This window comes from Mycteria americana, chromosome 7 (assembly GCF_035582795.1).
Source record: "Mycteria americana isolate JAX WOST 10 ecotype Jacksonville Zoo and Gardens chromosome 7, USCA_MyAme_1.0, whole genome shotgun sequence".
Classification (NCBI taxonomy): domain Eukaryota; kingdom Metazoa; phylum Chordata; class Aves; order Ciconiiformes; family Ciconiidae; genus Mycteria; species Mycteria americana.
The window spans coordinates 48021204-48034312 of NC_134371.1; the positions used below are offsets into that span (position 1 = coordinate 48021204).

General features: G+C 37.2%; 1 protein-coding gene across 4 annotated transcripts in view; it reads left to right on the forward strand.

Annotated features, from left to right (window-relative positions):
* The window catches only part of OLFM3 (olfactomedin 3), a 72749-nt gene that overhangs the window by 38599 nt on the left and 21041 nt on the right, over positions 1-13109 (forward strand). Inside the window, exon 2 of one of the 4 annotated variants that reach the window (XM_075508234.1) lies at positions 11991-12096. The exons of 2 other annotated variants lie outside the window; for them this stretch is intronic. Coding sequence is in view for 1 of the 2 variants with exons in the window: in XM_075508236.1 (XP_075364351.1) it covers positions 9653-9805 (153 nt within the window). In the remaining variant the exon portion in view is untranslated. Of the gene's footprint in view, positions 1-9422; positions 9806-11990; positions 12097-13109 lie in introns of those variants that run through there. One more of the 4 variants, XM_075508236.1, reaches the window with a different exon arrangement.

Consider the following 13109-nt stretch of genomic DNA (forward strand, 5'->3'; position numbering starts at 1 on the left):
ATTAAACCACATTTTATTTAGTGGTTTATTTATTTGTACACGCCAGTGTTACTACATGAGAGGCAAGAGCACTGATCTTCACAACATCTGGGACAGATCTGTGTTTTTCATATTTACATTTGGTTTTGTTCTCTGCTGTGCAGCATTACAGAAGTGCATTTCTCACAGTAATATCTTCAGACAACAGCACCCATTTAATAAATTTCTCTTTTCGCTCATTAGGGGCTGGGAACAGAACCCTGGGCCTTCAAACATGACACCCAAATTCCTCATCCATGAAAAGCTTCAGTTGCCATTAGCATTCTGGCCTGCAGCATCCCTGCGGAGGGCAGCACCCACCCCTCACGAGGATGGGCTAGCTCAGCCACCCAGAGCGTTACACACCTGTCTTGATAATCTCAGTAAGAAAAAAAAAAAAACCACCAGGGTAAAAGGCTTCATAAAAATGAGCACTTTAATCCTTTAAAGTGAAATATGTTTTAAAATTTCTATTTCTGTTCTATAAAATATAAATAGAATATAAAAAAGGCAGCTAGCAAAATAATACGTCATCGTTTCAAAGAGGTCTATGAGATAGCTGGTATTATTTTTCTGCAAATAATACAATTTTTATACATTTCCAAATAAGTATCTTTAGTTCTTCTCAGCATTATTGAAATCAGAAACTTTCAGGATTGTCACAGCCTTACAAAATAACAAGTGTTTGCTTTCTATACCCTTATTTAAACATAAAATTATTTTATAGCATCTTTGATCTCAGAGCATGCTTTGTGGCATATATGTGGACTATTTTACCCACTACTGAAATGCAGCCATCTCTGAGGTGAAACATAGCACCTGTTTAATTGTATTCAAAGCTCTATACAGCATTTAGAACAGATTACAGTATCCAAGTGAAACTGCAGGAAGCATTTTGCTAGACAGAACATAGCTAACTCTACTGGAATTTGGCCATAGCGTTCAGGTTAACACCTCTGTCTTGCAGGAAAGATCACCTATGGAATTTTCTCAGTATTCACTTATACTCCTTGTATGCTTTCATCCCTGTTTAAAAGTAAACTAGCCCTTCCAGAATGGCATTGAGAAACAGTATACATTGACAATTGATTCAGTTGCAATGAGACACATTCACAAAATCTTATTTTTTGAGGATTTTGCAGGAAACATGCAGTGCTTTCTGAACAGCCACATAAATTTTCTTCTTTGGTCTTTCTGCCTACTGAAAGAGAGCTTCATATCTCAGAAGGGAAATGTTGTTAATGCCACTGTTGTTAGAAAGTCCTAATGAGGAAGATGCTACAGCCTTTAAATGCCATTATCAGTGCCATGCTGGTTAAATCTATAAATTTTCGGCTAGTATCTAAATGTACTGCAGCCTTTGGGGTGCCAGACTATTGGAATTAAGCACTAGTTTAGACTTCTGAGAAATTTTCCCTATTTCATCCTTGTAGAGGATATGACAGGGATACGTTAGCAGAGGGAATCAGTATGACGTGATAGTTTGAGAAGAGACTTGCCAAAAGAATGTATGACACATGGTGGAATGAAGGGCAAGTCAATAGGATAACCCTCCCCATTTCACTTTTTCATTAGTTTATAGAGTCTTGACAATTATCTGCATCAGGAAGTAAAAGGAGGATAAAGCTAAGTGTTTCTGTAATGCAAAGCTGTTCATTTACAAACATACAAAGACCTGTTTGTCAGAATACAGCAGAAATCAAACAACAGTAGATGGTTCCTTTGCTCTCAGTTCCAAAGACAGCACTCGGCCAAATGTGAATACAGCCATACGACTAAATAAAAAGGAGATGAGCTGCTTTCTTGACCCTGAGGCACAGCTCCTTTCCACACACCAAAACTACTCTCTTCCCTTCCTGAAATGCTGCATCCATGTCCAAACCATCTAACTCTGAATCATGCCCAGGCATAAAAGGAAAAGGTAATCAGGGAGTGTGTTAACAACAAACTAGTATTGTTTGCTATGGGCCAGTGTTCAACCCATGCCCCAACCTTGTTGTATTTATAAGTACAGACATAGTCCATTAGTCTTTTCCCAAAGCCAAAATTCCCCTTTTCAGGGAATTTTATTTTACAAACCTTTTCTGCCTTCTTCATTTCTGTCTTTTTTGCACTCACAAAGATTCAAGGACATTTTATAAAGAGACTGAACAAATTTACCTGTGGTTATTAAATGTGACAGTCCACAGACAGCCTCCGGTTTAGGGGTCTGTAACCACTGATTGCCAAAAGCTGTAAGCATACATTAACCAAAGGAAGGTTCAGTTATACTGGCCATTTTCACAGAGTCCAAATGGACTTCTGTTCAAAGTATCTTATGTCTCTGTTTTCTGACTTCTAGTTGCAGTCAGAGCCAGCTGAAACCATTTATTTTATTAAATTACAAGAGAATTCACTGATGTTCATGGCTCAAGCTCTACTCCTCGATTATATATGATCTAACTTCAGGGTGAATTTCAGCTTCTAGATATCTTAGAAGAACCATATTTCTTTTTAAATTTAACCTCAGTGAAAGCCAGCTCACCTGCCTCACCTGTCCTCAACAGAATAATATGTATTTTGAGGATGGAGAAAAGACAAAATTACACATTGCTAAAAACCTTAAGCATGAGGATTACTCCAGGAAGAATTACGCATAAATCCTTATATCCAATCCCTACAGTTTTCAAAAGAACATTGAAACTGCAGTACTGTGCAATGCCCAAATAATTCCAGACCCAGGACCATCCAACATTGCACCCTGCCATTCGGTAGATCTTCATAGCAAGGGGAGGGATCCAAGGACCCTCCAAAATCATGCAGATTCCCAGCCTCTGTTGAAGAGAAAAGGACACTCTGCACAATCTTTAGTAATTCTCTACTAGATGTCTCTTTATATTTTAGAAAAGAAGCTTTTTGAGTAAGCATGAATAACTTTGATCACCCAGAGAAATAAAGAGGACAGAACAGAAAAGGGTGATTTCACGAAACTCTTTTTCTCCCATTACATCCATCATCTTATCACACATCTCAGGGAAAAGCTTATGAGGTTTTACGGAGTATCTGATATAAAAGTTATTGAAAATTAAAATGGCAAGAAATCAACTGAAGAAGTTTTTGTTTTCAGTTGTTCCTTCCCTGCCCATTTTTTTTCCAGCTGTTTCAATTAACTGCAAACTTTCCTAAAGCACACTGCCCAGCCTGCTTCTAGTTTCAGGCAATTCTCATCGTGAACTAAGCCTACTGTAGAAACACTGTTTTGTTACTCTGCACACTTGGGAATTGCTAACAGCAGAACACAAGAGAATAGGTGGGCAAAACCATGAAAATGCTCCTAAGAACAATGTCTTCCTTCATTCAAAGGAAGCTCCCTGAAGCCTGAAAAATGAACAAGCTGATAGCTAAGACCACTTCAGAAAGAACGTCACCTCAACAGCATTGGTATAGAAGCATGCAATGGACAACTGACTTGAAAATTCTCTTGCTCAATACTTGTACTATGAGTGGAGATGCCTGACTGAAGAATGTCACTGTGTATGCACAGATGAGCTGGTGAAAGGATATTCTTTAGAAAGGGCACATACCTCTCAATCTGCTCTTACAAAGAACCTGGATATTACTACTCACAAGTAACACTGCAACGCCAGGGGGTTTTGTTGACCAAAAACATAGAGTCAGATGAAGAAGCTAATGTTTTCTCAGTGTTTCTAAATTGAGAGAATTGGAATTGAACTGAAAGGGCAAAGTTGTACTTGCTTGGTCTACCTGAGCTCTATGAATTTTAATTGCTATTCGAATTCTGAGAACTTTGCTTTATACATTATTAACCTTATGTGAATAAATAATAATGCTCAGGAACATGACTAATGTACTGACATACATTTTTTAAATCAATGTACTACTGAGTCACCACTAGAATATATCACATGAAGAACAAGAACCCTATACACTATAGAAGAACAACACTATAACAAGGGAAGCTTTGACTTTTATGCATGAGCTTACTTTCTAAACCTAACCTGTCAAAGTACAAACGTACTGAGATTTAAGATTCCTGACACTGCTCTGCTTCAAAGGAAGCTATTTAAGACATCTGAGCCATGAGTATGCAATCACTTTGATCTCTATCTGCATAAAACGCAAGGTTTTAGGCAAAGCCTTTATAGCATTTACCCATGAACACAATTTTGAATTTTAAGAAATATTTGGGAATGAGAAAACTTGGTTTTTTAATATACATTAAATAAGCTGACATCAGGGTTAAGTGACTGCTGCTGAACTTCACCATTTCCTCTTTCTTACAATCACTGTTTCTTTTCCTCCAGTCAGGAGGTAATTAGACATTTTTCATGCATTTATGAGTGTGTGTTCACATATTGCTGACTCTCAGGACATTTGCTTTGTTGAAATTCCTAACACTGATGTTAATTACTTTTTATAGTACAGAGATTATCATACCTCAGTTGTGATAATGTAATGTTGGGCTGTATTCTCATTTACATTAGACTTCATTTAACCCAAATCAAAATGTAACAGGATCTCAAAGTGAAAGTAAATATCAGAGATTAGAAGAGCCTCCAACAACTTATAAAATAACATTGAGGGCATTCATACAATATCGTAATAATACCTTTAATACCCCTAATAATTTATAATATAAGAATTGAATATTACAGAACTGGTATGCAGTAACTCTGCTAACAATACTGAAATTGTTACAGATTCACATACTTCTACGTAAGATCAAAATACGGCATCTGTAGTCATTCTGTAAAAATATTTTAGCTTTTACTGACTTTGGGAGAAGTTAGCTGTGAAAAGAGGAAGTTACAATACCAGTAGAAATTTCGGGGTAATAAAGAATAATGTTCAGATTTTAGAACTGCTGTTGCTGTCTAGCTCTTGTTCAGAAAACTACTTCATAGCAGTTTATCATACACTCAAAATGTGAAATTGCACCTTTAAAAAAAAAGAAAGAAAAAAAAAAGAAAAACCCAGAGCTGAAATGAAACACAGATCATAAGGTTTTGTTTCTACTTCCTCACAAGCAGAGAATAACTCTTCAGTTATTCTGTGGTTTCTGGTAAGATCTTTGTATATATGATTTCAGATGTGTTTCTCACAAAAATTTTCTACTATTTGCTTGCCATTTTGTAATTTACCCAAATATTTATGGAAAAATACAGCTAAAGTTTTAGTTCCTTAACAGAAAGGTTTTTTGCACGTTTCTACAGTTCTGATAAGAACACAAACAAAATATAGTTCCAGTGAGTATTTCCACGGTTCAGGAAAGAAACCTTTTCAGAGACATATCATCCCCACAGATGTCTTCTCTCGCAATACTACTCTGAAGCAACTATTTGATAAATGGGTGTATGAAATGAGGAATATTGGGTACATAGAACATACACTATTACACTGAACAAGTAATGTCCCTGCCTAAGGGAAAGGTGTAGCCTGTGTAAACAAATCCAAGTTTAGCATTAAATTTGCAGCAGTACAGGACACAGCTGCCACATACTTGCTTACAGTCCTAGAGGAACGGTTTTGCAGCTTTCCAGTGTAAGCTACATTACTTTCGGTCCCTGGGCTAGGGCTGCATCAGCAGACTATACTTCTACAACCTGCCATCATCCCTGCACTGCAGTGCAGATGTGCTTTAAAGCCCTTGCGCAGTTATAGGGGATCTAACTTCAGCACCATGGGGAATCCAGATACCAACTATATGGTAATTTTAAATTATATAACCAGCCAAGAGTACTAGTACTACATTATCTCCTGCTACACTCTTTAAAGATGTATCTAGCAGCAATACTGTGAATCACACGTCAGCAGGTTTTCTCTTTAGCAGGTAAACTAGTTGGAAGAAAATAAAGTTCTAAACTACGTTAATGTATACTCTATCACAAGAACCGAGCAGCATGTCATCTGTTAGGAATAATCGTAACAACCAAACAAACAGTGTTCTTTGCAGGAGTTGACAATACGCTGGTTTAAGGATAATTATTCATCTGGACCTCAGAAAAGCCTTTTATTGTCTTTTGAATGTACTTTGTCCAAGGTTAAAAAAGTCAGGAGGGGACAGATTATGTTCTTTTGTGGAACAGAAAGTGTTTAAGAGAAGAAAACCAAAAATATTAACAGCTGCAGCTCGACGTGGTAAAAAAAAAAAGTCTATCATGACTTTAAGGAAATGTGTTGGAACTGGGGGAATTAATGTGCTTATTAAACTTCTGAAAGAAGACAGAAACAAAAAGTGATAAAACTGGTAAATGGCAACCTTTTTTGTGTTAGGCCTAGAAAGGATGCTGAGGTACTTCAGAAGAACCCAATAAAACTAGAAAACTATGAAACTGCAAAATGTTACCTAATCCACATTGGAAGTAATGAATGGAGTTACTCAGGGAATTGATAAATTGCCAACGAAGTGCAACAGTTCAGCAAAAAGCCTGACTCTTGATGTCATTCTGGACAGTTCAATATGCGCATCTGTTCAGTAGACAACTTTGAGCCTATCTCCCCAGAAACAGAAACTCTGTTTCAAAGACTCAAACGCCTCCACTCACTATGCCCTTCATCGTGCTGAGGTAATGCCTGACTGACCTCTCAGTCTCAAGACACCATATCAAGGGTGTCTTGCCACAGGGGCTTTGTCCTCAGGGAAATATATGTAATGGCCACTATCACACAATCCAAGCTATTATGAAATTTATCTTCTAAAATACAAAAAATATGCTGAGAAAAACAGCTGCCATTACAGAACGGTGAAACGCAAGAGTGCTTCTGAAGCTCTGGAGCCAGCATCACATCCCTGTACCACCACAAGCCCCTAGTGGCCTGAAATGTGGCACATACCAACCATCTTTGCACTCTGGTTTTCAGAGTAAGGAAACTCCGATGCCTGGCTGGAGCCAGGGTATTGCAGCAGTTGCTTACTCCAGACAAGCAGGAGGCCAAGGCCCTAGAACACAGCCCAGAGGGTAAGCACAGACACCACTACAAAAGCTGATTTATGAAACCTAATGCTGCCATTGACTCCTTTGGAGTCAACAGAACAACAGAAAGTAGAGTCACCACCAGCTCTCAAAAGGTATCAACAGCGTTATGAGATTTAACAAAACTGAGTTGTTTCATGGGCTTGATTACCATATTTGCAGTATCCAAATGCATTGATGAAGGGTTTTTCCTATCAAGTAGTTGAAAGCAATTCTGGTTGTTGGAAGTGGATGAAGGTTATAATTTTCAAAAAAAGGTTTTTCAATGGAAAATTGCAGATTTGGATTGAACACCAGCATTTCTCAAATTTGCAATCTAATCATGACTTCTAGTAAGCATGTTTTTCACACAATACATAATTAAACTGCGGAACTCCATGCCAGTGGTTGTTGTGCCTCCTAAAAGTACAGATGAGTTAAAAAGATACTTGAGAAATTCATGGAAGAAAGCATCGCGAAAGACTGTTGAACACAAAGTTACAACCTCTGGCCCAGTAAGTACTGCAGTTTGCTGGAAGGTTACACCAAGAAAAGTATTACTATATGTTTGTTCTCTTCTTACACTCCTCTTTTAAGCATCCACTGCTGGCTGTTGCTAGAGAAAGGAGCTAAATGGATCAAGGAGACTGATCCAGTACAACATTTTTTTACTGGGATACCTTTTTGGAACTGAGCAAAAAAATCGTGTTTTCTTATTCAGACATCAGCATCATCAACTATCAGTTCATATTTTGAAAGCAATCCGAGTTCGCTGGAGAAGGCAGCCCTTGTGTGTTATTTTGTCTCAGGAGTTTTGATATCCATTAGACAAACTATGTGAAAAGTCAAAATGCATGCAAACAAGTGTGTGCATTCAACACGCTACAGGTAAATAAAACTACAACATATTCAGTGTTTAATTGTTATTGCTTTCATATTTAGATCTTTTACTGCAATGTCTATATATACAAAGAAACTAGCAAAAAGCTTATTTTTCTGTGCAGAATCTGTATATAAGCAAACTCATATTCTTTCACTGTTTTCAAATGCATCTCTTCAGTGAATTAGGTTTTTTTGAGTATTTGAAATGCTTCACAGCTCACCTTACTGTGTAACTCCCAGAAAACATTCACTATTTGGATGCACAGAATTTCTCTCTGTATTCTATTGCTGCAAGACTCCTTGTAAAATTATATAATGGCTTTCAATGTCTTTTTCAATTTCTTTGTAAAAAATTAATTTTCCACATGTCTTCATTAAACTACAGAGATTTATTGAAATGATGCTGAATGAATGTTGGAAGAGAAAAGTCTAGCCTGAATTTGGTGTGTGAGCTCTGAGAATCTGAAAAACTGTTTGCAGAGTTTTAGTAACTTCAATAAATGCATTCATGATCACACACTCCTATAAAAATGCATCTCTTCAGTTTCATTACCAGTTTCCTTCATACAAACCACCAAAATTCCCTAAGAAAAATACAATCTTTTGGAAGCAAATTCAGAAACAAAGTCCATAACCGCCTCTGGGAAAAACACAGTAGTCTATCTCTCTGCAAACTTTTAAGCAAGTTCTCTCTAAAATAATTGCTGTTAGAAATCCTTGCTCAGCATTTCTTCTTTTTAAAATAATTCTAAACAAGTAAAACTACCCTAACGGTGCAATGATTTCTACACTCCTCTTTTCTGTTTGTTTTGGGTTTTTTTTTTCCCCCCACGCTTGCTAAATTTATGAAAAAGATAAATTGGTACTGAACCGGGAGATCATTCTACAGCACTAGAGAACAGTAGATTTAACAGCAGATTAGAGCCAAAAGAAGCCTCAAAATGCTACATGAGCAACCCCCAATTTGTCTTCTGTTGCCACCTAAACGGCAATGAAGACATACTGAGTCTGCCAGCCCTGGATATACTGCAATAACTCTCAGTATAAAACCTCGTAAACTAACAAGAACACTGAGAAATGTGAATCAATGTTCTTTCTTCAATGTTCTTTTATGAACAACAGATATCTTAATAACAAGCTGTGCAACAAGCAACTTATACAACAAGTATAAAGGTACTGTTGTTTGTAATTTATGCGAGATCAACAAATCAAGGAAGGCTCAGAAAGGTTTCTGAGATTGACAACTTTTGTGTTTCCATGGGCAAGCTGACAGTTCTTCCCCTTCCCCATCCACTTGGACAAATATAGTATCATATTTAGAAACAGATATATTTGGCAAATCTCTATCTCTCTCTCTCTCTCTGGTAGAAATATTTCTACCGAAGCAGTGATGGGGACTGGGGGGTTATTTCTGTTTGGGTTTGTGATTGGGCTTTTACATTTCAGACAGGAACACATACTGCTCTGCAAGGACTGAAGTAATTAAGTGCTAATTGACTCTCTAGCACCTCTAAAGAGGTAATTCACCCATGCCATCTCCCACTGGAAACTGCAATGATTATTAGCATAGAAAGGACTGCTTATTTAGTGGTCAGCATAAGATAGTCATAAGTATTTGTTAGTAAGAGCAGAAAGACAGAGGGCCAATAAGGGTGTGAGTGTTTTTAATGGATGATTAAATCTGGGTAGCTTGATCTCCTTTCATGCTGTGGATGTTGTGTGCTGCAGTCACGCCTCTCGCTGCCAGCCTGCACGGGGATGATAATCAGTCACTATGAAAACTCATTAGCTCCACAGCAATGAGTCCTCCACTGCTGAAGCTTGGTGCTGTTCTTAGTACCATGGCAATGATCTCTAACTGGATGTCCCAAACTCTCCCATCTCTGGTAGGACTAAATACCACCAGAATAACCACTTCAGATACTCTAGTAAGTAGCTGTGATGTGTTGCAAGCCATCTAATGCTGAAGTACTATTTAAGTGCCAGCAAAAGCTTTAGTTTGTTGCCTCTTTGTAAATCTCTTTTTAAGCTACTAATCTTCCTATCATCACTTAATGCATGCTTCTCTTTGGGCATCATAAAACTGCACATTGGTGAGCATGTTGTGGTCTTACTATGAAAGGAAAGATTTTAAAATAGCATCCTTAAATATTTAAGAACAAATGCCTTCATCTTGAGCGTGAAATGCTAAAAATAGTACAGCAATGTCATTGCATTTGTCTAGACTTTTTTTCCTATGTTTACTGCTCCAGAAAAATGTATTGCATTATTAAGAAAAAAATATCTGGCAGTAAGTTTCTTTTTGTCTGAATAATGTTATATATTAGCTATTCACTATGATATGTAAGGGGTCTGATTCTTTCCTATTTTTCTTTATTGGCATACAGGTAAGCAAATAAATAGCTGTTAGAAACAAAATAAAATTGGTACTAGTAGGTTGGGTATCAGAATTTTAGAAAGGCTGATATAGGAATAATGCAAATGACACAAATATCACTTTCTATGGTTGATGCTCATATACAGCAGCCTCTATTAACGAAGACCTACAGAAAAGCTGTGATTAACTAGTCATGAGAAGCATAAAAATTAAAGTAATACTTTAATTGGACAAGAGGGAACACTGTACTCGTATTCATAAATTAAACTAGAACACCATTTTCCTAAATGTTTAGTAAAACACTCGTCTCTGTATCTTTGTGTGTAACTGCAATCAGATGTTTACATAATAGTATGTTATGTAAAATGTAAATTTAACTATTGGTACAGTAGTTCACTATGCTCAGAACTTAGCTTTTTTAGTTGTAACTAAAAATGATGCATTTACTAATCAACGTTTAATTAATTGAATATATGCATGCAGGAAAAACATTACTGCAGAAAATCACTGCATTTAGACTTTAAATATTACTACTTTAATATTAATTAAATGATGTTGTAAGAAAGAATCCTGTTGTGTTTTAGAGCAGCAAGGAGGTGAGAAGACAAGGAAAAGCTCTATTTTATTTTCCTTAAATGTAACTTGTGCTCATTGAACTACAATATGTATTGCTAGTTCTTGTGGCAATATGATACTACAAGTAATAAAGTACTTTATCACATTTAAATCCATGTTTAAAGTTGCAACTAAGTAACTAAGAGACACACACTAGTTATTATAACACACATGCACACATATATGTGTTTATATATAGTAGCATGTTCACATTCCAAGTAGTGTAAACTGTCATGCTTCCCCTGGCTACAACAGAGCACTGCTGACATAAATGCCTCCGAAGTATTATTTCAATAATGCTCTTTGCACTCATTGAGTTGGAGTTACATGCACATTTTGTGTTTCAAGAGGGGTAGCAGGAGTGCCTGGAGAGCTGGGGACACAATCATAACAACCTGATTATCTGAGCTTGGCAACATCTGCCAAGTAAAAAAAAAAAAAATACTGACTTCAGTCATGTGGGGTTCTTTTTGCATAAAAACAAGCACCCCAAATCTGCTGCCTTTTTCTAAACTTTAGATGTTGGCTGAGAGACTTCATGCCCCAGGTGCTCAGTAACACTGAGGTCATCACTGACTGGTTTTTAACCCGTTTAACCAGATAACTGCCATCAAGAGTTATCCACTGGGAGCTTGTCCAGCAAACAGTGCAGCACATGCCCTTCTCCAGTTCTCTCCTAGCTCACACAGAGCTCATAAATTGTGTATATTGTACCAGGAAAAAAGAACAAAACCTCCCAATTTCCTCCCTTCAGCTGGAAGAGTTGTACAAGGAGGTGGGGTCGGGGAAAGGGCCTCCTCTTTTCAGCTCTCTTACAGTCCCAGGATTGAAATTGCAAGACAAACTGAAAAATACTGTTTCTATTTAAGCAACCATATTAAGTATATGTACTGCCATTTGCCCTGTCACTAGTAACAGTGGAGGTAACTATAACAGTTTTATCAGAATATATAAAAGTGCAAGTGAAAAAATTAATCTTTTGGAGGTAAGTGAAGTGAGTCTGTAGCACAGCACCCTGCCAAGGCAATGATTAATATTGGCCTTTGTAGGGACTCCTCTGTTTTCCTCAGACTTTCAAGAACTAGCATAATTTATTATCATTGCTCTTCTCCACTTGTTATTTCTTTTCTTGTTTGTTTACTAAGGCCTGTCAGCAGTAAGCCTGCATTTGAAGAGCAGATTCAGTAGCTTCTGTAAGGGTTTGATGCCTTCTAGCTCCTTCCCTGCACGGCACAGCAGTTTCTGCTTGAGGTGGGGATTAAATGTCAAACTAAAAATATAACAGAGAACAAAAAAAAAGCAAAGTGCACCTACACACACGTGCTTGTTTTCCTCTGTGATCACTCATATTACCCATCCTAATTAATGAAGGAACCCTAATGGCCCAAATACAGGGAGCCACAGAATACTGCAAAGAACTGTAGCCTAAATTGTAGGAGTACTACGTGACCACTTATTTATGCATGAGCAGCCAATAACCATGCACTCGTATTGGGCCTGACAGTCTCTCACTATGAGAAATATTTTCCCAAATAGCAGTTACTTTTTTAAAATCAAGCCGTGTGTTAGACACTGTAAGAAAATATCTGCTAAGTTAATCAATAAAGTTGTTTTTTTTTTCCTTAGATAAAGCCAAGAGACACACTCATGACATCACTAGAATATATAAGTACCTTTGATAACACAGCCTGGATTATAATGGCTTTTCTACAGACTGTGCATGATCCTGGTATCTCATACATTCTCCACTGTAGAAAACTTACTTGAATGCAGTAAAACCAGTTGCTACCAATCTAAATGTAGCAGGTATGATGCTCAAATATCACAATTTTTCATAAACTCATATTAAGTATTTCTGTCCTAAAGGAATTATAATCACAAACTCTAACTTCCTGAACTTCAACAAAAATTTGGTTTCTCTGCTCTTGCGTGACAACACTGTCTGGGCATAAGTTGTACAGAGAATCATGGAAACTAGTGGAGCAAATAGAGCTTACACTTCACAAGGGTAACCAGCCTTGATAGGTTTCACTTGTTCAAGCTCACAATTTTAGTAGCTGCTCAAAACCAATTTAAATTGTCTCTGCAGATGTTATTTTGTTTAGTTTTTATTGTTCTGTGTGTCTTAAACTAGATTCCCTGTGCCCTAAAAATTAAGGCAAAGAGAACACCATAGAGGCAGTATAATTTAGCACTGAACTCTGGACATGCCTTTCTAGCAAACCCTAAGGCAAGTTCAGCTGTCCTCTTTTTACAGTCATCTA